At 42.4% G+C, this 27,022-nt stretch overlaps 1 protein-coding gene across 2 annotated transcripts; it reads right to left on the bottom strand.

The window, feature by feature from the left end:
- Positions 1–5,188: 5,188 nt before the first annotated feature.
- On the bottom strand, positions 5,189–25,654 carry CDCA7L (cell division cycle associated 7 like). 2 transcript variants are annotated; one of them, XM_065832913.2, is made up of 10 exons: positions 25,391–25,654; positions 18,640–18,783; positions 14,782–14,913; positions 13,976–14,332; positions 12,019–12,093; positions 10,374–10,559; positions 8,771–8,905; positions 7,778–7,927; positions 6,539–6,675; positions 5,189–6,192 (listed from the first exon to the last, which is right to left on the bottom strand). In XM_065832913.2, the coding sequence occupies exons 1-10, from the start codon at positions 25,652–25,654 to the stop codon at positions 6,162–6,164; spliced, it is 1,611 nt and encodes a 536-aa protein (XP_065688985.1). In that variant the 3' UTR covers positions 5,189–6,161. The 2 variants fall into 2 exon arrangements, with proteins under 2 accessions (XP_065688985.1, XP_065688986.1); XM_065832914.2 differs by having other exon boundaries at positions 8,771–8,902; positions 25,391–25,476.
- Positions 25,655–27,022: the final 1,368 nt, after the last annotated feature.

Below are 27,022 nucleotides of genomic sequence, written 5' to 3'. Positions count from 1 at the left end.
GCAAACTACTACTTGATGAAAAGAAAAGCAATCTAAGGGTACATCCTTGTACGAGCAGTCATCCAAGCCCAGAGACCATGTCTTGGTGGAGTTTAGGGGTCAGTGTTACACAAAAATGTAAAGCTAAATGGAAGCTGTTAAGTGTTAACTGGTTTGCAGTCATTTCTCTCATACTGTTGCCAGAGACAGCAAAAGTGGGGGAGCATTTCTGGATTTTATCTGCCTAAGAAAATGGGAGGTTTGTGCTCTTCTGGAGAAAAGTCCAGGCTTGAAAGTAGAAGAGTCAAAAAGAGTTGATTGCAATTATTTCGATCTAGAAAGGTTAAGAATGACCTGGATGATATTCTGTAGACGCTTCCCAAGTTTAATATGGCAGAAATCATGCAGAAGACCACTGCCTGGAGCCCTTATGACCTTTTTTGGAGATGAAGAGCTATTCTTTATGATGCCAGTATACTTTTAATTGTTCTCCAAACAAAGGTGGACTTGATGTTTTCTCCTCACATGGAAGTGCACTCTTCTAGGATGCGTTGCCAGACACATGGACTGAACTGACATATCCATTCACATACAACTTTGCCCACTGGTAAATACGCTACAGTAACAGGGTTTAGCTACTATACACAGAGCTGTTCCAGTGATCTAAAACCAGCAGCTGTGTTCCCCCCACCTTTTTTTTTGTGTGTCCAAAATTTGTTTTTGTGCAAGTCAGTGTTACTTTGAAGGGAGTTTTGCAGAAATGCTAATACTTTGCTAAAGCAAGGCTTTGTCCCTCCCCTTGTCACAAGTGCTAGGGGTGTTCGACAACTTGCAGGACTTCTCCCCTACTCTGCCACTGGCAATATCCACTTGCAGATGATTAAATATGGAAATAAATAGGCAGTGTTTTTTGAAATTCCTCTAATATCTCATGGCGATGTGTGCTGCAGTATGCTGTTATTCAGTCTGCTAGATGCTTATGCTCCTGATTTGTACTTTGCTCTGGCCTGTTGGAGGTTTAAATGCACCACTGAAGATGGCATCAGGCAATTTGCATTGGAGAAGCCATCAACTGTTCTTACCAATTTTTGGCAGTTTCTTAAGGTGTGTTAACATGAGTAATGGTGATGTTCAGGTTTCTCCTCAAGACAAGTTTTACAGGATTGAGCCTACCCACATTCTGTTGCCAGCAACCTGTCTTGTGCAGATGACCTTCTACAATTGATTTTGGACATCATAGCTACATCAAGGAAAGAACAAATCGCACTAAAACCATGACCTTATGCTTAGAAAAGCATATACGTTCTAGTTATTTCAGCCATGTACCTTGTCTGTCGACAGAAGGACTCTTACACTTGAAGTCTGAAAATATATTTTGTCTTAAAAAGTAGTACTAAAAGATTAAGGCAGAAGCTATTGCTTCTTCTCTTTTAGCGTTACTGATCTTCTCATCCAATATGGAGACCTTGAGATCTGGACAGAGGGTCTTGTGCTGAAGTGGTGTGGCTTTCTGGCTTGTTCAATCCTCACTCCTTTCTGGCAGGTAAGCAGCGATGGTTGTAAGGAACCAGATAGATCGTTTCATTGCCAAACACTTACTGTTTACCATTGGTGTTCGCTATGTTTGTGATGCTCTCTGAGGAGATAGGCACAGTTTAAATAAAAAATATAAAAATCAGCCAAATATCAGAGTAACCATCTCCTGAAAGCAGGAGGAACAATCCAAACTTGTCTTCTATCTCCTCAGAAGTGTGAAGACAAAGGAGCTAAGGAAATAAATGCTGAATTTCACAGCTTTAAAAGATTAAGAGTGCAAGTTTTCCTGCCATCATTATTTAACCAATTCAGTGCATATTTCACGGTACCAGTCTCGTTTATTCTTTAGTATTAACACAGTTACCAGGTGAAGTACAAAAAGTAAATGAGTCTGCCAGTCCTCTTTGTGCAGTTGTTGTCACAGTATGGGATGAAAAATCTTCAGCAGTGTATTGATGTCTCGTTTCTTGCCATGATCAGAACACACATGCAGGTATTTATTCTGAAGACCACACTGAAGCCACGTGAGAGCCTGATAACGGGGTATCTAAAATTCTGTGTAGTCACCAAAAGAACTCCGATAAATCATTTGTCAGCCTAGCAGAAAGGTGGCCAGGAGCTCCTCATGGGACGCTTTGGCCAGACTGCCATCGTTCCCTAGAGAAGATGGGCAGTGGGGGTCTGGGCAGTGTTTGCAGCCCAGACAGAAGCTCCCCTCCCTGTACGTGGAAGCTGAAGGGGATGGCATCACACAGGCTGGCAGGCAGCAACTCTTCTCTCTGCTGCTCATGTCGAGGTCCCCAAATGGTGCTTATTTTATGCCACAGGCACAGAGAAACCCAACTATACTTTTCCCTCTTCTCTTCAAACTTTCCCTTCTGGGACTTGTTCCTATCAAGGGCTGGGGGGATGTAAGGACTGTGCAGGTTAGAGAAGATGTTAGCACAGGCTTGTTCTGAACAGGCACTAGGCTGGAGAGAAGCGTTGTCTGAGAGCACAGACAGTAGCGCAGTCTTGCTCCCTGGCTAGGGAGGGGGTTGGTTTGTTCTGTACTCTGCAAAAAGTTCTGTTTCCAAGCAGCTGCATTCGTGCAGCTGCTTTACCTTACTAATGGCCAAAGAAGAAAAAAAAACCACCAAACCAAATCAAAACAAAAACACCAGTCAGTCTCAGGCTTGTGCATAATATGCCAAAGAGCAGCACATAAACAGTTCTGACATTAAAATTGCTGTCTGGATGTTGAATTATTTGAAAGTATTATTTTTTAAAGCTGTAATGCAGAGCATGGCACGCAAGAAGAACTGCCCTTTGGGTAAGGTGTGCTTGACCATAGACATTACCAAAAAGAAGATTATGGCCACCCAGTACAGGAAGCAGCTTTTATCTGTGGGCTTTTCATGGAACGTAAGAAGTAAACTTCAATTGCTTTATTTCAGTAACCTAGTTCAGGGACTCTAGTTTCCTTCATGAGGCAGGAAAGTTCCATCAGGAGTTGGACTCAAGTGTTTTGATGCTATGAACAGCACCAAGGAAGTTTAGGAATAGTGATGGATTGTTGGTGTTGGTCCACTGTGACTTCATATTTAATACCAGTTTGGTATCCTAATCACTGACAATGCTTCATGCATTTAAATAACTGTTAACTAAGCCTGAACAAGGTTAGCATTTTAGTAAAGGAGCAGCTCTAATCTAGTTGAGGTTCAGAGGCTTAAAGACTATTCCAGAGACTTTTAAATCTCACCCTGATACTGATCACCTAGAAATTTTCTGCAGCTCTTACGAGATGCCGAATAGGGTTAGTAGTTACCAGATATTGCTAAACCAGATCAAGCCATCTACACAGTTGCAGGTAAAAAAAAACCCAAACAAACCAAAACACACACACACAAAAAAACTCAAACAAACAAAAAAACCCAACCAATAAAACCAGAAAATCATCTCTCTCCTGTCTTTTCTTCCACCTTGGCAGAAAGCTGTCAGTTCTAAATAAACAGATCTAAAGAACTCTGAATTTTTCATTTCCTAGGCTATAATACTTACAGGTCATTGAGGGGACATATCAAGAAGCATGGAAATACTTGAGAACCCCTGTATTAGCATGAGGTATAATGACACACCTAACTGGGTGATGTGTAACAGAAATAAGTTTTTCAACTGGCTTTCCGTACAGTCAATTATTGCAGTAGCAGTACTATGGTTGTAGGCTGTCCCTGAATGGAAAATGTGTTCATCTGTTGATATACAAACACTCTTTCTTTTAACAACTTTCAGAGGACAAATATTATACCTTGCTCATTTGGAATTCTATTCTCCTGAGACTGAAATATCTAGTTTAGGAATGACAATTAAGGCCTGCAGTCAAAATGCGATTTCAGTTTTAACTTAGTTGACAGTCTAAGTTACATCTAATTAGAGGAAAGGTGAATGACTCCAAGAGGCAATTAGAGAAACATCATCATTACTCTTCACTAGACCCAAATATAATAAAAGGAAAACAACTTTTTTGGAAGGGAGTTGCTACTACAGCAGGTAAGCCCCAAGGGGAAAGTCAGGGCGAGGGACCAGAGCAATGATGAGCATGTCATCTGACTGTTGCTTTTTGAAAAGGTACCCTCAATTCTTCAGAAGATTTCTTAAAAATATCTGTCACTCAAAGGGCAACACTGTTTACTCCTGCTCCTGATATGAGGAAGACATCAAGGAGGCTTGTGACCTGCAGTTGCTGTGTTCCTATGTTTGTGCTGGTATTTGCAAAAACAAACTTTTCTGTTTCTATATAAACACTCCCAAAATCCACAAGCATCTGCAACATTTTATATGCTGTTTATGTTAAAAGAACACAAAACAAACTTAACAAATCCGGCAGCTTTCAGAAAGTGCATGGCCCTTCAGCAGCACAGAACTCATCTGTCTTAACTAGACTGAAGTACCTGTTTGACATCTCACTGTACAAACGTATTCCAGCATAGTTCTTCACCTTTTGGAATACTCAACCATAAACTAGTGGAGAATTAGGAGAAAATCTGAGCACTTGACTTTGACAGGCACACTCAGTCACAGGCATACTCAAAGTCCCAACCGTAAGTAGTTTCCAGTCCCTGTTTAAGCGCAAATTATTCTGCTCTTGCATTATGGAAGACCATGTACCTGCGTTCATTACAGGTGCCAGGTGGGACATCCAGCTGGAGACCATAACTGAAGCCCCAGCTCAAGGAATTGACCCCAGCAATGCCAGTCATTTTTGTAAGGGCTATTCCAGTGGATGGTAGTGAAACTAAGAATGTTTACAAATGTTCAGTTCATAAAACCAAATGCAGAGGGCCAACTTATGTTTGGACTTTCAATCTGAAAAGCTCGGAGAAGCCACCTAAGTGGGTTCTGGCAGGAGTAGCCTTGCTCTTGGCAGTTTAGTACTAAGCTTTAATTAGTACGTGCCACTTTCTCAATCTGCCTTGTACTTAAAGCAAAAGGAGATAAATATTTTTCACAGTCAGCTGGAGCAGCAGATTTGTCTCACAAAAACACATTCCTTAGTGTAACACTCATGTGCTCTATGTTGTTATTTCCTCATCCGTCAGTGTTGTGTTCATGTGTTTCACTACATAATGATTATTGATCTGCAAGCACTCCTTCATTACAGCAGCTATGGTAAAGTAAATGGGAAACATCAGCATCTGGGTGTAGTTTGACTCACAAAATGCTCCTCTTCATTATTCTTTATTCTCTTCATAAAATGAAACATGTATCTTACAGTAATTTTAACATAATCATACTGCAATACAAATGTTGCATTTAAACAAAGTTGTTTGAAAGCTTGATTGTACATATGAAAAAATATCTAAGTACGAACTGTATTTAAAAAAAATAATTCTGAACTTCATGATTTAAACTAGTTAATCAGTTACGATTGCTGTAAGGTAGTTGGTTCAGTAACCAGGTGCATCACAAAAACTGCTGGTGAGCAATTCTTTTTCTTTATTGGGATGATGTTTAATTTTTTTTTTTAATTATTTTTTTTACAAAACACTCTTCCACTTTCATGTTTCAGTGACTAATTGCACTTTGGAATAAAAAAAAAAAATAATCCTCCCACTGTTAGGTTGCATCAGGTTTGGTTGGAATATAAGGGCATTGAGATGAAAGAACCCTTCCCTTCTCTGCAGGGACAAGTTCCATAAACTACAGAAGAAGGAACAGGTTCAGAAAACAAGGGTTGGAAAACAGAATCTTTATGGCCAAGTTGGAATACAAGAGGGTTTTTGTTTCTTTAAAGATGGGGTGTGCTTTACAGGTAGTTGTTAAAACCCTTTCTGCAAAGTTGCACAATTATATAAATAAAAATATTGCTCAAATTGACCAAGTTCTCCATCATGTGGTCATGTAGCTCTATTAAAAATTAACCACTCAAGGTTCAAGAGTGCCATTTCACTTAACGTACAGGTTTGTGCCTGTAGACTTCTCTACCAAAACATTTTCCTGAGAGATCTTTTGCATAAGACCACATCAATCAAAAAGTTCTCAACACAGAAAAGCATATACTATGCTCTACAATTCTATCTTATATAAAATATAGTAATAACCTTTTGAAGTCAAAACTTGTCAACGTATCAGGCTGCTGCTGCAGGCCCAGCTTGAGTTCAGTGTTCTCAATTGTCATCCGCCAGTTGTTTTTGTAAACTAGAAGATGTGAGAAAACAATGTTAGTGCTTTTTAGGAAACTCAGATTCCCCATAAACAGACCATTTCCATTTCTGAAGATGACAACTTCTAAACCAGCACTTCTATATCTTGATACAATCAATACGGATTTCAGATGGGGAAAAGCACCTCAATTTCTTAAGCAAATGAGTTGCTTACACAGACATGACTCACTTCAATGAAGCTGATTTCAGCCTAGGAGAAATCTCAAATACAAGAGACTTCTTTCGCATAGATCCAGGATCTGCCCCAGGCCACAGAGTCAATGATTATTTAAGGGGCTACAACAGTTTAGAAAGCAACAACCACAGGGCACATCCCTCACCTCTCCAGGTACTCCTTGACGTTGTTGTAGCCGTAGAACTTGGCCAAGTGGATGAGCATGCCTGTGGCACAGCGCCCGTCCTGCCGGCGGCAGTGGCTGCAGTTGCACACCCCCCGGCAAGGAGGACAGATCCAGGCCTGCAAGGGGGCAAACACAAGAAGGGGGGTAAAGGCAAGCCATGAGTAAGGTTGTATTCACCTTTGCATTGCTTAGACAGACAAGAGTATGGCTTCCTTACTGTGTGATTGCTCAGGGCAAGGTTTTGAAAGCCTGAATCAGCCAGCCAACCAACCTTGTTAACACTTTCCAAATTCTGCAGGATTAAAGAAATTATTAAGTATTGCCCTTTTGCTTGAATACTTCTGATTCTGAAGACTGAGGCGCTCTGATCTGTTCAGTATGAATTTTAAAAAGACTAAAGCCATGCGTAATGCCTAATGATAACTCATCCTATGTCAAGCTGACTGTAACAAACTCCCTAAAAAATAAGGGGTACCCACTGTGACAAGTTTCACTGGCTCTGCCTGCTGGCATAGCCCTATTCCTGAGACCAAATTACTCAGCGTGTACATGGAGCCAGGCATCTCCCAGCTGCTCAGCAACTGGACACGGAGGTGCAAGTGCAAACAGCCTGCATTACAGTATAGCAGCCATTGCCACACTGGGCCATTAGTTCTTCATGGTCCTTCGGAAGAGCCCAGAAGCCCATCTTTAATGCAAAGGTGGGGAAGACAAGGTCCCAGGACAAGCTGAGGACAGAGAGAATTGGCAGCAGCCTGTGCTCTCTCCTGGCTCAGTGCCTCAGGGGACAACAGAGAAAAGGGACACAACTCTAAGACTTTTAGGTATTCTTCTCCTTTTTTCTGATATTTAAAAATTAGAATCTGAAAAAAGGAATCTGCTTTGTATGCCACCTTACTGAGAGCATTAAAAAGAGGGTACATTTTGGCATTTTTCTGAAAGGGGACAGATTCCTTTTCTTAAAAGCTCTCCTGCTTTCCCTTCACTATCTGGCAAGCAAGTGGAGCTTCAAAGCATGAAGCTGGATAGATTGTAACCCAGGTCCAGCACCTTCCACTCGAGTTCCACCACAATCAGTGTCAATCATAACAGTACTACAGACCTTCCCATGGCAAAAAGCTTTGAACACCACATTATCATGAGCATATATTCATCGCAGCTTACTAAGAAAACCATATCCATTACATGTTCTTTCCAAGACCAAGAACAGATACTTACTGGATCAAGCAGGGCTGATTTAACATCTTCCCCATATCGATTTCGAAGACACGGTCCACAAAACTGCCCCCTTACTCCTCCACAGCCCTCGTTGCGACAGATTGTCTTCGTATCAATTGTCTTTTGTCGACACTGGTGACAAGTACTACCCTAAAATTGGGAAGGAGGAGAAATATGTATGTATGAAAGACACCCTAAATGCCTGTTGCTGGACTTTCCTAATATATCTGCTGATAGCAAAGGACAAACTTCAAACCAAAGTCAAAATCAGCAATGAAAATCCTAGTAATAACCATAAGTTCTGTTATTATGATAAATCATATAGTTATCTGGAGAGATGCTAGGGATTTCACAGAGATAGTGCCTGGCCTCAGTTGCACTGTCTCAAACTACATGAACCTCATGCTGCAGTTCTGATCTTCCCCTCTATCTAGGAAAAAGCTAAAACTTTTCAGAAGATGACCTCTTGACTCATCTCTGCAAACACAATGAAGCATGCAACACACAGCAAGCTCATCATCTAGATCTTTATGACAATTAATAATAGCCAAATCTGGTGAAGGAAAGGAGGAAGAGTTCCACCAAGAGCTTTGGAAACTACCCAGCCTGTACAGAAATGTTGCTTCCACAGGGTACAAGGAGCACAATTATTTAATGGTACACCCCGCACCACCACCACATTTATATTAAGTGAGAATGAGAGATAAAAGGGATGCCAAGTCTTATCAGTAGTGAGTCATAGCTACAGCAAATTCTACTTAACAATTCTATGGCAAGAAAGCACTTCTTTGTAGAGGCAAAAAGTTGGTGGGGCATATCAACCAGCATGGGCAAGCCCAGGGAAGCCTGGCAAAGCTTTCAAAGTTGTGCTTGTGTAATATAATAATGCAGCGCTGCACTCTCCAGAACACACACCTTTCAGCAAACACCACATGAACTGTTAAGAGACTTTCAATTTCAAATTAATAGATGGAAAAAAATGCAGCCACTTACTAGAACTTTGTCATAGATTTTGTCTTTAACAGTGATTGCAATGTTGTCCAAGTCCTCCTCAGTAATATCCTCTACTGGACGGTGAGATGAATATTTTGATGATCTCCTTCTCTTGCGCACTCCACAATCCCCCTGCTAAACAAACTCATCTCAACGCCTTTTGTCTGTTTTCCCAAAGACTCTGCCACCGCACTTGGTGACAAATTCTTTCATTTATAATGCATACACGGTCTAGAGGGGACAAGCTACGAGCTTACAGACCATTGGAAGAACAAGAATAGAGTTTCCAAATGATCTCTGCCTATTTCTCTCCCTCTCCTCCCTAATCTTTTCTCTACTTCCTTTATTATTTATTGTTTCTATGTTCTTCCTTCCCATCATTGCTACTTCTGTTTCCATAAATTCCTAACATGGTTTTCTGCTCCCTCCTTTTCTTTGCGTTCCCTGCACACCTCCATTGTAACTCTTCATACTCCATTTCTTCCCCCTCAAAATCAGGAACCATAACCATCTGTCTTCCCATGCTTCGCTTGTCCAATCTCTTAGCATGCTCTAATTGCTTTCCTCAATGACAACCTCTAATGTCCTGCAGAAAAAACCTTTTACTGAAGTTTTAGGTGAGTACTGCCATACACAGCCCTTTCTTATTATACTGTTTGTTATTTTGAAGACAGTCTTCCACTCACTATTAAGTGCTTTTTTTTTCCTTCCAGATATCTTTCTCTTTGACCTGAAATATGGATCATCACTCTGCCCCTCATGAGATTTCAAACTTCATGTACATGTCTTATCTGGTCCTTAGCCTTTGCCCTACACCACTCTTAACATTTAATTTGTCCTTCACCCCAGATGAGCTCTATTGTCTTCAAAATAGCCATTTACCACTCCAGATTCTCATTCAGTGCTACTCCTTTTTCAATAGCCAAGTTCCCTCTATAATGCTTTAACTATGCCCAGCATTCACTCCTACAAGCAGAACTGGGATCCAGCACATGCAAATGCAAACTTAAAGAGTCTTCCTCATAAAAGGCTCTACAGTAAATATAACGAAAGCAAATGACCACCATAAGCTAAAGGAGGGAAAAAAACAGATTTTAAAAAAATGGGGAAGAACAAAACCTGCAACTTTTGAATGGCTAGCCAGTACATCAGCAGTTGGTTAGTGCAGATTCCCTTCATTCATTCTTGGTTCAGCTATCTAACTCCTATCTTCCCTCCACTATTTCCAGAGAAGTGTTTTTACTGATTTTTCCTGAGCCAGAAGATAGAGATCTGCTTGGTCAACTCCTCCAGCCCCACTGCTTTGCCACTTGTGGGCCTTCTACACTGTGGGTTCTAATAATTTTCAGATAATAAATAAATAATAGACCATAAGTAAACTGATTTGTTATATGTGTAACAACACAGGTCACAGATAGAGCCCAATTAGCAGGGAAAAGATGAGTCACGAAGGCCTGAAGACAACTTCTTCTGTAGCTAATCCCGAAAAAAGGTTCTCATTAAGTTTCTGTTGGATGTGATTTCTGCTCTTAGTGTTGACCAGCAATTTAAATAAGTGTTTCCTAATCCCTGACTACCAGAGATATCAAAGTCTGGCAAATACCAGAGTGAGTCTCTTCTTCAAGAGGTTTTGTTGTCTATAGCTACGGAAGTGTTCTGCAAATTTGACAGCCGAAACAGTAAATTTTTCCAAGGCAAATTTCTCTGGTGGACGAGCATTTCTGGTTGGGTTCATGCGACGTGTTATCTGGCCTTCAGAAAATGTCCTCCTTGGGGTTTTCTTCTGTTTCTGGAAAGATAAAGTGATTCAGTTATGTTTGTAGTGTTAAACACCAGAAATTATCTCAAAATATCTGTGCTATCATGAACTAATCTGTTCCTCTCCCACTCCTTATTTTTAAGCCAAACCTCGCCAATTTCTAGCATTCTTAAGTGTTCTCCCTACACGCCATACCTTCTTGCTCTTTTTAAAACACCACACTTTCAGTGTCAAATTCTATGCAAATTAATGTCACAGAACTATACCAACATTTTTTGTATGGCATATTAAGGGCTAGTTCCCACTGTTCTTCAGCAGCAGAAGGTTCAGATTTTGCCACATATTTAATGCATCTTCAAGGAATAACGTGAATTGAAGTTTATTTTCTTTTGTATTTTTCAAATTGAAAGGCCGTTAATAAGTTTCTTCTCCTACTTCCAGATTCCCAGATCTGGAAAATACTAGGAGGCACAGGATTTGCTTTTCCTATTGTCACACCTGCCAATTTCTGCATGAAATAATGCAGACATAATGCAACAGAAGTGCTGCATGGACACCCACCATAAAGGCATCTATTGCATCTGACAGGATAAACAAGGTGTAGGAAGCAAGTCTGCTTGCTGCCATATTCTTTAGTTAATTCTTTTAAAAGAAGTGAAAGGCACATCACAAGGAGACAGGCTGGAAGTCAAACACCAAGCAGAAGAGATAACTAGAATACTCCTGATGCCCTGCTCCCTCCTCAAGTAAAGATAATAAAGAAAAGTAGCAGGCTTACATATGTATTCAAAGGATGTTTACATTTCTATAGCATTTAACTAGAGCTAGCAAGGTTACAGGCTTTCAAAGACTCTAGAATTTGGGTTCACCTTTACACCTCACAAGCAGCACACCAGCATTTCTATATGAGTTTCCCAAAGACATGGCCCTGGAATTTCTCCTCAAATTTCTTCATCTTATAATACATGTGGAAAAACATCACTCTACAGAGAACCCAAAGGGGTTGACAGTTTTCTGCATCTAGCCAAGAAAAGCCAGTTGAAATAACTACATTATTATCCTGGGTTCATGTTGAACTGGTTGAATTTCATCAACATAGCTCTACTGGGAAGGGTGGATTTTAAAAGAAAAGCCTGCCAAGAGGAAATTAATTGGGAAATTAGCAGGATCTAAACACAAACCAACTACTCTTCTGTATTCCCATATATACAGACATTTGTCTAGCATCTCAAAAGCATTTCTGGAGCAAAAACTATGAAGTAGCATCTAACCTTGGTCTCCGTATTTCTTCATGAATTATCTTACAAAATTCCGTGTCCTCACGTAACCCTTGGTATATAAATACTGACCAACAGCAAATCCATACAAATAGAGTGACCAAAACCAAAGAAAACCAGAACAAAATTGGTGAAGGTGTTTCATTGGGAAACATACTAATCCTAAGTCTAGCAAAAACACCTGTCAGCTCTAGCTGGTACTGGGGACTTACCGAAGGAGTCGACGCGGGCGTTTTCACTGGGAACAGGTCAGGTATGGAATTCAGTTCTGCCAGCAACTGGGCAAGCTGAAATCAACAGTGATGCCGCATTGAAAACGCACTGCAAACTTGCAAATAAGCAACACATATCATCCACTCTCTGCAGGCACCCTGAATTATATCTAAAGATATGAAGTTTCAGTGCATGAAACCTTTCTGGAGGCACTTTATTTAAGTAGGGCTCATAAAAGGGGCTCATTTACCCCTGAATGCACAAAACTTTTGCAGGCAATACTAACTTCACAGCTCCCATTATTTCTTACTGGCAATTAGACCAGTTTTGTTAAAGCAGCACCGAGGAAGCCTATTACGACATGGTTATGATATCAATGACCAACAATGAGAAATTCACAGTTCATATGACAGGAGGGAGAAGAGTAAGACAGGGGTGCCCTTGGCAGCAAGAGCCCTTGAAGCTCTAGTAGAGGACTGTAACATGTTTCCTGTGAAGTATTTTACTAAGTGACTGCTGATATATCTGTGCTTTTTGCCAGGGAACAACATGTCCTCTTAAACACTGACACTGCAGCAGGGAAACCTGGCTTGACATTTTATAGTGGTCCTTAGTAGAAATGGCTAGAAACATCCCTTTTCCTATCATAAGAGCTTGCGCTGATTCCACAGACACTGCAACCACAGCCAGCAATGCTAAATACCCACTGCTTCGTGCAGATACACAAAGCAACATGGGTACACGCTCATTTGCAAAGTCATAAAACAATTAAGCCCTGCTGGCAGTTCCCCACACCATGGCATATGCAGTATCAGAAGCACCATGTAGGAGATGTCCTGGAGGTGCCTTTGAGCAGAAGCAGTGACTAACAGATCCAAAAAAAATATGGATCTGTTCTGTAAGGCCAGGATGAGGCTATCTTCTGAAAAGCTAGCAACAGCAAGGGTGCGTCAGGCTGCTAGCTGTCCCTGGGACAGCCATACCAATCACGAGATCAAAAGCTGGATAGCAGCATTTCTCAGGTAGGACTTCAGAGTGACATTTATTAAGAGCTATTCAATGTCATTACAGTAGCGCAGCTAAGATGCTAAAGAATTTCACACTGGTTGAACTAGAAGGAAGGGTGGGAGGTCAGAAGGAAGGGCAGCAAGACCAACACAATAGCAGCGAGGAAAAATGATTAGAAAAACAGGTAGAAAACTAAAGCAAGTTTTCACTTGAGAGCTGTAGGCCCACACATCCAAGAGGTGTACTTGAGCCCCAAGGCTGCTTGGAGGCCGCAACTTTTCCTGCAATATAGTAAAATCAAAGGAGCCACTGAGGACCCAGCATCAACTCAGGTTTGCACAGCAGCATGATAATTACAGAGAGCTGGTGGCATTTTGGACAACAGAGGAAAATGCATTAGGGAACGATCAGAGTCTCTTTTCCCTCACCTACACGTGCCTGCATACACACACACACTTTCAGTAGATACACAGCAAAGAACAATTAAACATCACATGCCACACAACTGAAAAATTACATTTATCATCCTCCGCAGTTTTTAGCTGTCTTTCCAATCAGTAACTGCAGCAGATCTCTCAGAAACAAACAAAAACCCAGAAACTCTTGTGTAAATGACACCACGAACCACCTGATGGGACAAGCTGGTTTTCTGACATGTTCTGAATGTAAGACTGAAACTGGGGCATCTGTAACTTTGTTCACGTCCACATACAACTTTGCTTTTAAACTCGTGCAGGCTAGTCCTACGTGAGGCTATTTTAGGGATAACTGCCTGAGTGCTAATGATCCTCTAGGGTTTTCCAAGGTTGAAAAGGTCAAACACAAACCACCATGAGATCCTCCCAAAGTCTCAGCACAGCACCAGACAGGTATCTAAAATTCAAGTGTGATGAAAGTAAGTACTCAGATGTAAAGGTCGGAGAACAAAGCACTGCTCTTAATTCTTACCATGGCTTTATTTTCTTTAATATTCATGGCTCTCTTAAGCAAAGCACTGGAAGTTTCCTCCTGTGTTTCTTTAATGTCTTCTTCAGATTCTGAAGCAGAGCCCTCTAGTTTGTCCCATCGCTTGCAGCTTATTTCTTTTGAAAGAGGTGTGAGGGATTCATTGTTCTTTAGAGGTAAGTTAGAAAAAGCCTGTTCAGGCACTTTTTTCTCAGATGACTTTCTGGTAGGAAACTGAAAGGAAACACGAAGGCCAAACCTTCTCTTGGGAGAAACTTTCTTCTTCACCTCTTCCTCCTCTTCTTCCTCACTACCCAATAAATTATCGTGTTCTTCATCACTCACATCTGACTCTGTTGCCTACAGGCAGGAAAAAATCCCATGTTACATCATCAGCTGTGATTCAGGCAAGGTAATTTTTAAACCACTAATTTTAGGCAGCAGTCTCACCACTTGAATGCACTGTCATAAATTCACCTAAATCAACAAATTTTTAAAAGCATATAACTTCTCCCTGTGCAGAGACCAACACAAAATCTGCGTATTAATATTGTCTGAGATACAGACAAGGCTGTCTTCAGAGGAACAATCTTGCCCAACACAGTCAGTCTACAAGTTCTCATTTCTAACATGGGATATTACATTAAATAAAGCTTTTTTTCCACTTTCAATACAATACATATTTTTCTTCAGCATGAAGAATGAACATCACAGTGTATCAGAAACCTACTAGAACATGAAGTTTGCACAGAAAAGACAGAGAAAAATAAAGTCAACCTATACATTCATGCGTGGGTGACTGCCTTTACCAGAACTCCTTTCTTGTTCACATCCACCTCGCTTGAAGTGAAGCCTTCAAACGCTTCTGTTTCAGAATCAGTGTCTTCAGTGAAAATCCTCCGCAGTTCTTCAGTGAGGTATCTGGACTGAAATCGAACGCCCTGTAAAAATATCAGCCAATAGCTGTGAGAAAGAATCAGATACCAAGTAGTCACACACTCACAATAAACAGGTTCTGAGGTTCAAGCAGGTACCAACTAGGTGGCATGTGCTGTGAACACACTTTGCAGGAAAAGAAAAAAAAAGCAGAAGGGTTTCAGCATTAAGTTACTTAACTCAGCAGGATTTTTTTTTCCTCATTTTGAGCACAAGGCTCTAACTGAGCTGCTTGTGGGGGGAAACTTTCTTCTTCACTTCTTCCTCCTCTTCTTCACTACTACCCAATAAAACTAAACTATCAGTTTTCTTATGTGTAAATTACCATGTTGTTGTGTGTGTTCTTTTCTGGATGTAAAAAAGCAGGCCTTGAATGGCTTTGTATTGAAGAAAATACAAACTACAGCCACAGTAAGAAAGAGCCCTCCTTTTTTTCACTTAGCAGTAGAAACAACACTCTCCTCTTCCTGCAGCAGCTCTCAATGCTCCTGGAGATGGAGTTTGCTCCTCCTCACGCTGTTACAGCATCATTGAAGTGACAGATACCAGCACAAAACCACAAAGCTTTGAACAGCCTGATTAACATCCCCCCCACCTTCCAAATGCTTAACTCTCTCTGTTTTAGTGGTGCAGTTTATCATTCAAATGTGTTCTAGAATACACAGATCCCAAATTTCTGTCTGCAGACTTGGAAGTCCAAAGATGAGCAACAAAGTCCTACAAGGAGAGGTTAAGGGAACTGGGCTGTTTATCCTGGAGAGAAGGAGGCTGAGAGGAGACTTTATCGCTGTCTACAACTACCTGAAAGGAGGCTGTAGCATGGAGGGTGTTGGTCTCTTCTCCTGAGTAACAAGTGATAGGATGAAACAGCCTCAAGTTGCACCAGGGGAGGTTTAGATTGGATATTAGGAAAAATTTCTTCACGGAAAGTGTTGTCAGGCATTGGAACAGGTAGGAAGTGGGGGAGTCACCATCCCTGGAGGTGTTTTAAAGATAGGTAGATGTGGCACTTAGAGACATAGTTTAGAGGTGGACGTGGCAGTGTTAGGTTAACAGTTGGATCTGATGCCCTTAGAAGTTTTTTCCAGCCTAAATGATTCTATGATTCTAAGTAAAAAAGTCAGGCCATGAAAAACACACTAAGATCTCATAAAGACTCTCTTCATGATATGCACATTACCTACCAATTAAACACAATGCATTTACTAAATCAGAAATATATTTCCCTACTTTCAGTCAGACTTAGTAGAAGACCATCTGTGAACTTATCCTTGTTAGTCTCCTGAAAGGCTTGTTCATGGTAAGAATATAACCCATGTCCACAGCGCACCTGCCTCTTGAAAGTCAGCCACACTCACTTAAGTTTGTTTCCCCAGTTTTCCTCTGCTATTTCTTCCTCCCACACAAGATACAAAAATGACCTTTCATATGATGCACTCGCTAAATATCTTTATTCTTCCTTTTAATTCCCTCCTTTTCCTGACTTTAATTACACACTTCTTTACGTTAAGATAATATCTGGTGAAAAACAGATACAATAGATGAGTGGAAAAACTTACAGGGGAAAGGGAGCGGGGAGCTACTGCATATGCTGTTTCTTTACACTTAAACATCTCCTACAAATTATTACGGGTAATTGGAATGAGTTTTCTCTGAGCAAAATTACATTATTCTTTTGTTGATAGCTGCGGTGCAGCTGCTTGAGAAAGGAACAAACACAATAGGGAAGTTACTTTGAAGTTAAATTGCATATCTTGGAGGGAAACTGAAGTTTTTATGCATTCTGTGTTTTCATGAAATTCCACAATGAAGGCTGGCGTGGGGGCGAATAAGCTGCTAGCTGAATTGACTAAAAATAGCACATTTAGAGCTATGCTGTTACACCTATGAAGAAAAGTCTACACAAGGTAAAAGATGCATGAGGCATACCTACAGGAGAAGCGGCTGAAAGTCAGCAGAAGGGCAGAGATTTGGGGAATAGGATTGCAGAAAGCCATGAGGAAAAGCAGACACACAGAGATCGCTACTTGTTAATGTATGTGCGCATCAGCATCCAAGGGAACACCTGATGCACTGACATCCCATTCACTACCCCAGCAGGGCAGCTGACTTGCCTCCTTTCCCAGCAACTACAATTTTTTCTGAACTTCACATCATTTTGCTCTTCCCACCAAAACTTTTTAGTTTCCTGCACAACGAGGACCTATGGTCTTTCTCAGTGATAGTGGTGTTTGGCACCATAAATGGATGGAACTCAGGATAAAAACAAAATAAAGTTTTTATTGTGCCATTTAGTCGTAAAGGAGTTAAACTCAATACTGATGGAGATTTAAAATAATTCTCAGCCCAAGAGAAACAAAGAAATGGTGAGGAAGGCTGCAGTGCCAGCTGTAAATCTGGAACAAGTCTCACTGGGATTCCCAGTAAGGCATGTTCAACTAACAATACCAAGCTCAGCCACAGCATTTTTCATCAGAGGATTTAAAAATGTTTGGCAGCAAAGTTCATTATCATCACCTCCATCTCACGGGTTGGAAAACCAAGGCAGAGAGAAGCAAAGCAAGGTGCCTGCAGTCCCCAAGCAGGCAGCAGAAGCTCAGGCTCCATCACCACCACTCTCCTCGTTGATCCTTCTTCATGCTCCACACAAAGTCACAAATAGAAGAGCAAGCTACCTCCCCGTTTTCTGAAGTTATCAAGACCACTGTCTAGCAACAAGATTACAAAGCAATTCAGAGACCAGAATATTTCACTATGTTTTAGCCACCATCTTTCTCCATAGCAGATCATGGCTCTACCCCCAAATGGCTTCCGCGCTCTCCTAAGGCCATTCGCCTACAAAGGCTCAGAAATAGCATATACTCGTACAAGCCTCATCCTGTCTGTTTCCTTTGCTAACTCTAGTCATCTTCCTTTTCCTCAGCACCTCTTAACCACGTACTGACCTGACAAACTAGGAAAAGGCATTTTCCATTTTGTTATTAATGGAACAGAGGGACCTTTTTGACAGAACATCTGACAAAAGTATCTTTTAGCACATTAGCCCATATCTGCCAATTATATAATTATAAGCTTCTAAAAGACTAAAAACTAAAATTTCTGGCAGCCAAGATGGCACACCAGTTCTCTTCCTTTCTTGTGAATTCAGCTGGTACTACCAGCTACCAAATCAGAGATTGAAAAATATCAAATTGCTATGCTGATCCAAGCTACTTCATTGTTAAGAGAGCGGAGAACCAGCAAGTTGCACAACTGCAGCAGGAGCTGATGGTTTCTGTGGGTCACCACCGCCAAACCACGATTTTAGTGCAGATACAGCACTGACAGAAATTAATGCAGAAACAACATTGAGATACATTTCTGGAATAAATACCTTGAAGTCTGCACACTCACAAATGCCCATCTATTATCATGTATTTCCACTGTCTTATGTATCCAGAGCACACCAGACCAGGATGGTAATTCTCTCTTTTCTGTTTGCTACACTTACTTACCTACTTCACTTAAGCTCACTTTCTAATGAAACACATTTCCCTTTTTATATTATAATAGAGTTTTAAAAGCAATCATTAAATCCTAAGAAGGATAGTAAGTTTGTTTACATTTCTTTTTAATATGGGGACTGCAGATTACGGGGTTTTCTGTGAGATATGGCTCATGAAGCCTTGACACAGGCTCAGAGTAATACTGCACCTAAAGAGCATAACTGGGTCACGGCAATACATTCCTACCTTTTGTTCTGACTCCAGGTGATCAAAACAAGCATAGCTGTCTTCTGACAACAACCTCTGTTTGGAAGCATCATCTTGGAACCCAATAAAATCTTTGTCACTGGGAGCATTAAAAATGTCAGCCACATCCTGGGGTATCTGTTTCTGATTCAAAGGGAGACAGAAGATACAAGTCAGACAGGCCAACTTAATAGGAAAATTCAACTTGGCAACAGTACAACTTATTTTTATACTCCTATGCAAGTACAAATCTGTGTCACAAAATATGCTACATGTAAACCGTACCTCATTTAGCTAAACTCCAGGAAAATACTGTACAGACTGGTTTAATTCCTAAATACAGACTCCAGACTTGTGGCTAGGGAGGGGATGCAACATGCAGGGTTTAACTCCACAGAACAGTATTTCTCAGACATAAAAATATATGTGTGTGCCTCATCTTTGCAAGCACGTGCTAAGGGCACCCTTTATCTGCAGTGAAACCCACCACAGCTCCTCCTCTTACAGAGCAATGATGGCTCAGGGGTGAGGAACACACCGTCAGATATAATGCAACGTTAATCAAGTACAAAGAAACCTTACCATTAGATCTGATAACAGTACTGTTACGTATTTTAGCAGACATCTGGCTAACTCCAAAAATAAACCCAAAGCAACTCATTCTCCTTGGTCAGTACTGCCACAGGGCTTTTTCCACTATACTTGGTAAGAAAGTTGCAAACTCATTTCTCATTTGCTAGAAGCCTGCAGGAGGAAGCACTGCCAAGGACAGGCAGCTGCACCTTCTGAGGTGACCAAGGTCACAACTTTAGAGTTCTACAAGTCCAGTCCCAGCACAGAAGGAGATTCATACCACAACATCCAGCCATTCCCTTGGCCATGTACTTCACCAAGCACTTTGGCTATACTTGCCCACGTAACGGGCCAGCAAGGAAGGCTTCAGACAGCTCCCGCCTAGGCCGCTTTAGGATTTGGTGTGTAGAAGGATGGGATGAACAGATCCAGCTTTAAAAACTGAGGCAGAAGGCATTTTGCCAAGTTTCAGAACACAATTTTACACATCTCAATATCATCTGCAAAACCATTCTGACATTCACAGAAATGCCTGGGTAGAAAAGTGTCCATATCACTCACTAGCACTCAGATATTTATCTTCTACATCCCCAGAACCATATGCACACATCATGCTCATTACTCTTACTTGAAGTAAACCTCTCTGCTGTTTGCTGTGTGCTGAAGCCACAAGTGGATTTCTCACTTCTCTCACTAGCTCTCAGAAACACAGGATCAGCAGCTGCCCAGTGAGGGACCAGCCCCCCATCCAAAGGAGGTCTCTTGAACATTCAAGAGAACTTCCCCAAGATGAACTCCAGAACAGAGAGCAGCTTGCCTTGTCCGCTGTCATAGACAACCGAGATTACTCATACAGGGCCCCATATAATTATTTTTATTATTATTTTGTCTTTTGTTGTTGTTGTTTGGTTTTGTTTGGTTTTGTACCAAGGCAAATGGCCCAAAGGAGATTCGTTCTCCAAAAATAATGTTGCTGACAAAATTCCATTTCCATTAAAAGAGCAAGCAGCACCTTGACCAAAGCTTCACTCTCTGAAATAAGTTATAGTAATAGGCATGCATGGGCTTACTTTTGCTCTTGCTCCACTTTTATAAAGCTGATGCAAACTGATAGAAAACTGATTTACTGTTGCTCAACCAAAAGCAGAGGTGACCTCTGAACAACTGACCCTTGGGGGCATATAATGGCCCAGCCCAGCGCCCTGCTGCTGCAGGAGTCCTGCTGTCCACATTTGAACCCCTTCAGATATTCCCTCCCCATCACCACTTACAACAAACACCCAGAATCCACCTCCATTGCTGTGACGGAATTCACTCAGTACAAAACAGCCTTAAAAATGAAACATTATGCATTTTAGAAGAAAAACATACAAGGAGCTGTGAGCCTCGTTGCTATGAATAAATCGTTTCCAGGAGCCACTGCATTAGTTCATGTGCTATTGTACAGCTGGGTTAGCCACTGCTGTGATTACTGTATGCCTAACTAATTTCTTCTTCTTCGTCTATTACTTCTGCATCTGCACCAGAGGGGCCGTTATGGGGCTGTAATTACTGATTTTGAACAAAGAAAAAAAAAATTCTTACCCAGTAGAAGCCCTTTTTTGAAGGTACTGATTTAAGTAACTTACTGCAGAATTTCAAAGATGTTTAATTTGTGACTTGTTCACTGTAGCCTGACTGCAAAGAATCCCATTCAGTCATCGATGAGTCCACATTTCACCGAAGGCGCTTAGGTTAATAACAGACGAGACCTGACACATCCTCCAGGAGTTTAAAATGAGCACCCCCATGGCTAAGCCTGCTGATTGCCAGTATTTCTACACCTGAAATCACAGCAGACAGACACCAAAGACGATCCTGCACCAAACATCTCTGCTGTGATGGGTCGGTTCACTGTTATTTCTTGTGCAGTCCTGGAAGCCACCAAGATTTCCATCTTTAACTTTCAATTAAAATACATTTGGAAACTGATTTATAATCAGCATCAGAGCCTAGCATTTTAACTCTGTCAACAAAGTAGCATATACCAAGAATGAAAATATACATCTGCCTAAATACAAATGTCAAAATATTAATCTATTCTAAACATTTTACTTCAAGAGAGGATCTTTGTCCCGCTAGACCCCTAAGAAAGGCAGGAAGGCAAAGAGGTGATGAACATTTCAAGCTTGCTCAGGGAAAATGTTTCAATGTGAACAGACCACAGGTTCAGACACAATGGTCTGCTGAAGTGCTGCAGAGACGTGAGAAATACTGTCTTTTAAAGATACTTTCTACAAGAAGCGTAGTACTGCAAATCTAGTAAAAGCCAGAAATAATTCACAGCTGCTGAAAAAAAACAAGTCATATTTCTAGTAGGAAATTTTATAGCTATTGAGCTCAGTTATTTTTGCACACAAAATACACTTACTTGTTTAAAACACCCAGAAAGTACTTTTCGAAATCAATCAAAAACATTCCCTGCTACAAACAGCACACAATCCCACAATTGCCAGAATAACCAACCCTCACCATGTTTTTCCAACAAAAGATCAAAGTTCAAGACACCCCCATCTCTCAGTTTTCCCTTCTCTGACTTCCACAACCTACCACCAGTACCCCCCAGGAGCATAGCTGGGTTTGTTGGGTTGCAGGGAGGAGAGCTATGGTTCCCGCAGAACGAGGAGCAGCAGCCTATATGTGTTCCTGGGGGCTGGCAGACTTGTCACCAAGGGCCAAGGGTGACAGACCTGTTTTGGTGATTCTCCTGCACTCACCATGTGAGTGATGGGAAAAGTAAGGCACCTGAGGCCCCCACCAGTCAAAACATTTTTCCAAGTGCCGTCCCCATGAATTCCATCTGCCATGTTAGGCAAGGAGAAAAAGAAAAGCTTAGGGTGAGACGTTTTACTTTCTACATCAACAGGAAGACTTCTTGTGTCTTGAGCAAAAAAGCAACTTTCCTGACAGCAAAGCCAAAAGCAATGCAACTTGCCATTCTGCAAGGCAGCACCATGGCAGGCTGCGAGGAGGGAAGGCTTGTGTGCATGCACAGCCACAGCTCCGCTGGGAGGGAGAGCTATTTCCATGCCACTGTCAACCATATTTAATTCTTTTAAGAAGTGTTTGAACATATCGCTTTCATTGCCAATTGTCACACTAGCACATTCTTCTTTGACCATGATGTATCAGGAGAGCACACTGTGTGAGAAAGGCGGCTAGATGCAATTGTCTAGTTTTGCTCCTACCATGAAAAAAAAAAACAGTTGGGCTGTGTTCCCCTCATTCAAGTTTGCACAATGTATGGGCATTCCTATTTGAAGCAGAGGACAGATAATTTTGGTAACACTAAAACTCAGACAAAGTGAAATAATCCCAGTTTAATCTCAAACACATACTCTCACAAACCCAACTTGCGTGAAGTCGCACCTTCAACATACACTGGAAAACCACTTGACTTGTCCTGGGCTCAGTACAGAGGCAAGTCCAAGCCCCACACAGGGTTAAAGGCACTGGATTTGGCTCATAGCCCTGAAATAACAACCAAACAGGGAAGCACTCCAAGGCTGACAATTATGGGCAGCACTACAAGAATAGAGGGCACCAAGCCAGAATGGTGATAGGTGCCAAACCAAAAACCCAAAACTATTTAGAAGTCAAGATCCTGGTCTTTCCAGTGGAATCATAAAGCCGAACAGTGTTGTGTGAAAGCTTAATTTTAAACATCATACAAACATGTGAAAGATGTGGAAGGCAAAGAGAGGCAAAGTCACGTATGACAGTGCAGAAGAATCACGCAACCAGATGCACGGTCAACAGCATCCAAACAGCCTGAAACTCAAGGACAACAATGACATCTAGGAAGGCAAGGAAGATCCCAGATGATCTCCACAATTTCTCCACAGCACCAGAGCACAAAAAACCCAAAACCTGGAACGTGAGGTATGTTCCTGGCACAAGTGGCACCAGGGTGAAAGGCAAATAAGTGTTCAGAGAAAAGAAGGAAAAAGTGTTAAAATCAGCAGTCATCACACAGTTTTACTGTCTTCACAGGGATACTTTGATTCCAATGAAGGTGAAGATGGGTTATGCCTGAGCCTGTAAATCCATCACAACAACAGCTCCTGGGACTTTCAGGGTGGTTCCCCTTGTCCCCACAAAAAGTTATAGTAATTTTCACTCCAGTCAACCTACTGGTAAACCCAAGCACACCATTAAATTTTAGTAAATTCAGCTATTTTCGGAACAGTAGTGTATGATTGCTACATTGCTTTATTTAAACTAATAATCAACTAGGCTAAAACCCATCAAGCTACGTTATCCTAAAATAAAGAATGCTCGACTATCATAATCACATGGCGAGTCATTTAAAATGTTACCTTCTGTAGGCAACATTTACCTGGAAACTATCCCATTTTTCAAAAACACTGATAATAACATGAACACCAGCATGCCAGCTTAGGAACTCAGTCCAAGCCCTGTGTCAACTGCTGCTCTCTCTTCTTTTGTTATACCTAATCTCTCGCTGATCAAGACAGTAGGAACAGCTATTTCTGAATTAATTCTGCACAATTCAAGAACATCTCTTTCATCTGTGGTGGTGTCCAATTGTTTACCAAGCCCCAGCGTTCCAAGGCAAACACTCTGTACCATGTCACAGGCATGTAACACATTGCTTCTTCATGCCTGAACTGCCAGCATCCACGCTTTTTGGGTGTGAAAGCTTTGTCAGCCAGCACCCCTTTAACAAGCTTCGTGTACTGAAGCCGCTGTGTGAGGACCTATTAAATTAGACCCTGGGATGGCAAATGGAACTGCAGGTCTTGCGATCCAGAACAATTTTGTACCACTGACTTCTTTGGTGATTGCTTCCAATGGGGACACGTACTCACTAACAAGCTAGTTTACCAGTCAGCAGATGACCCGTGACTTCAGAGACAAGGAAACCTCCACCAGTATGTCCCTCTGGTTCGGCCAGGACTGAACTCACTGCTCACCAGTGTGTTGCCAGGACGAGCAAGAGCCAGCAGAAGGCCTTGCTCGGCCAAAACCAAGCTCCCATGAGAAACAGGAAAGCATTTGGAACAGATTGTGTCCTTTTCCCCATTGTTGAGCCTTAAGAGAAACAATGTACATACACCCTTTTAGCTGTGCAGCAGACAGGTGACTTGCAGACAGTAAGAGCCTCTTGCTATAGCACCAGAGGTGGGAAGTTTGTGCCATTTGCATCTATTCTACCGTGTCAATAAGGTTTCTTCCAAACTGCTTTACACAGTGCCCTTATCTGCACTCTGCCAACAGAGAGCCTGACAGAGGTAGAAGGTTTACGAAGGCCCTGAGAGGACAGATGTCCTGACAAACGCTTCAGTGTTTCTACAATCCTCCTGTTCCGCAGAAAGACATGTAAAGCCCTAATCTTCCATCAGCAAGAGCTGACTAAGATGCTGACCTTCTCTTTCTTCCCTCCATCCCCCTATCCACCCAGGAGACTCACCATACCACCACTCAAGATTTGAACCACACAAGCAGCATGACACATCCAAGCGCGCTGGGCTTGGACCAGACTGCATCCGGATGTGCCGATCAAAGCACGTCTGTGTTTTTCCCTAAGCCTCCAGCCTTATAAATACTCACATGTATTCAGGCGACTCAAATATGTGTTTGTGGCATCGCCAGCATTTCAACAAAAGAGGGCAGGAAAAAAAAAAAAAAAGCTATTTCAAAAGTGACATCCCCAGGCTTACAGAAACTAATTAATTAACAAAGCTCTTCCCCCATGAGCTACCCGCCAGCCTTTATTAGGGACGTTTCAGGACTCAGCACCGCTGGAGCTTCCCCCACACCGACGGTGGCCGCCCTAAAGGCGGATTCTCCATCCATCCATCCACCCACCCCCCTTTACCGGCGCTCCGCAACTCCGGAGTCCCGTGCCACGTGGAGGGCGCCCGGCGGGACCGCGGCCCCCGCGCTCACCGGCACCGTGTGTCCCGGCCACGGACCGCGGCGCGGGGGGCGGAAGAGCCGCCCGCCGGTCCCGGTGCCGCCGACAGCGGCGGGCGGCTCTTCCGCCCCCCGGGCCCACCCCACAGTCCCGCGGGGAGCGGACAAAGACCGCCGCCGCCCCAGGAAGGCGGAAAGCGGCCGGGTTGGTGCTATTTCCCCGTGGCCCGGCCGTGCCCAACCCGGCGGGCCGTCTCACCTTGCCGCGGCTCGTCGCCGGGCCCTTTGCCGCCCGCCGCCGCCGCCGCCGGCCGCGCCGCACCATGGCTGCCGCGGGAGGAGGAGGAGGGAGGAGCGGGGGGCGGTGGCGGGGTGGAGCCGGCCGGCGGCGGCGGGAAAGGCGGGCTGGGGACGGGGCACCCCGTGTGGCCTGGCTGGGGAGGGGTAACAGGCGTCCGGTACCGCTGCCGGGCTCCTGGTGCTCGGGCGGGTGGAGCGGGTGCTCGTCGCTGGCACCCGGCATGTTCCTTTCTTCGCACGGCAGCAGGTACTGCTCTGAGAGGAGCGGTCTTGTCTGGGGGAATACACTTTCATCCTCCAAATAACTTAAAATGCTCACTTCTTCAGTACAGGTATGAAGTGTAAGACATTTGGAAAGCTCTAAAATAAAGAGGAATGGAGATGATGTATCTGTAAATACTTTGTGTAAGTGTTGTCCCACAGCGGGGTCTGATACCGTGTGTGCAATAAGCCAATCTTACATGCAGAGCCAATATATTTATTTCATCTAGCACACCTCATTTTCCAAGACTTCAGTTATTTATACATTGGCTTGCATTGAACCCTTCCTTTCTAACACATAAACATTCCTACCTATGTCTTAATTGGATAAGAGTCTTCTCACCTTCATTTAAAGATAGTGTCTTTAAAATTCGTTGTGTGTGTTCAGTAGGTAGGGATCTTCTTTGGGTGTGCTACTTCACTTTAAGGACATCAATCAATGGAACTTTGCTGACTTACCAACTTAGTTTACATAAGGATGCTGACAGCCAAGGTTATATGTCCATCGCTTTAAATCCTTTTACTCATTATCTTCAATATATTCCTTATTAGAGTACATAATGTCACCATAACTTCTAACAATTAGTCATCACACGTGTTCCCCAGCTTCCCGAGTCCACTGCCCTTAACTCTGCAAATGAAATCTGAAGGTGAAAGTGATGGGAAGCAGAGCTGGTTTCTTTCAACAGCAAGTCAAAAATTCAAATTTCAAAATGTCACAAATGATGGAAAGTAAATCAAATTAGAGAAAGCAAGTTGGAAAATTTGGAATACATAAATTTTAAAGCACCTTTTCTGACAAGCAATTTCTCTTTTCATTATATTCTTCCACTCTTCAGCTAGGAGGAAGAGAAATGAACACAAAGACGTGAAAACTACTTGCCTGCTTTTCTCTGAATAACCTCTGTTCCTCAATTAAGACTTATGACATTTTATGTGTGTCTTTATTAATCAAAGCAAGTGGTACTAATTAGGCACTTTCCCTTATGATTACTCAGTAGTTCAGTAAGAAAAGCAGCCCTTTGAGCAGAGCTGTCCTCCCAAAGATGACAGATCAGGTGAGGTGGAGGCCCATGTGCTGCTTTTCCTGGTCTCACTGACACTGGGGATCTTCTCTTGTTCAATGCAATGTGGAACAAATGCAGCAGAAACCTGTTGAGTTGGTGTTTTCCTGCTGCAGCTTTGGTAACCAAATGATGTGCTTAGGGCATATTTTATAAAGTTTCCTTCTCCCATTCTTGCATCTGAACATTTCTCCCTTGGTGGGCCTGAGGAGCATCCTCCATCTTGGCAGTACTGCCGGCAGACACCTCCTCTGATGGGGCTGTTG

This window comes from Patagioenas fasciata, chromosome 2 (genome assembly GCF_037038585.1).
Source record: "Patagioenas fasciata isolate bPatFas1 chromosome 2, bPatFas1.hap1, whole genome shotgun sequence".
Taxonomy (NCBI): domain Eukaryota; kingdom Metazoa; phylum Chordata; class Aves; order Columbiformes; family Columbidae; genus Patagioenas; species Patagioenas fasciata.
This window is presented reverse-complemented; position numbering and strand designations above follow the sequence as displayed.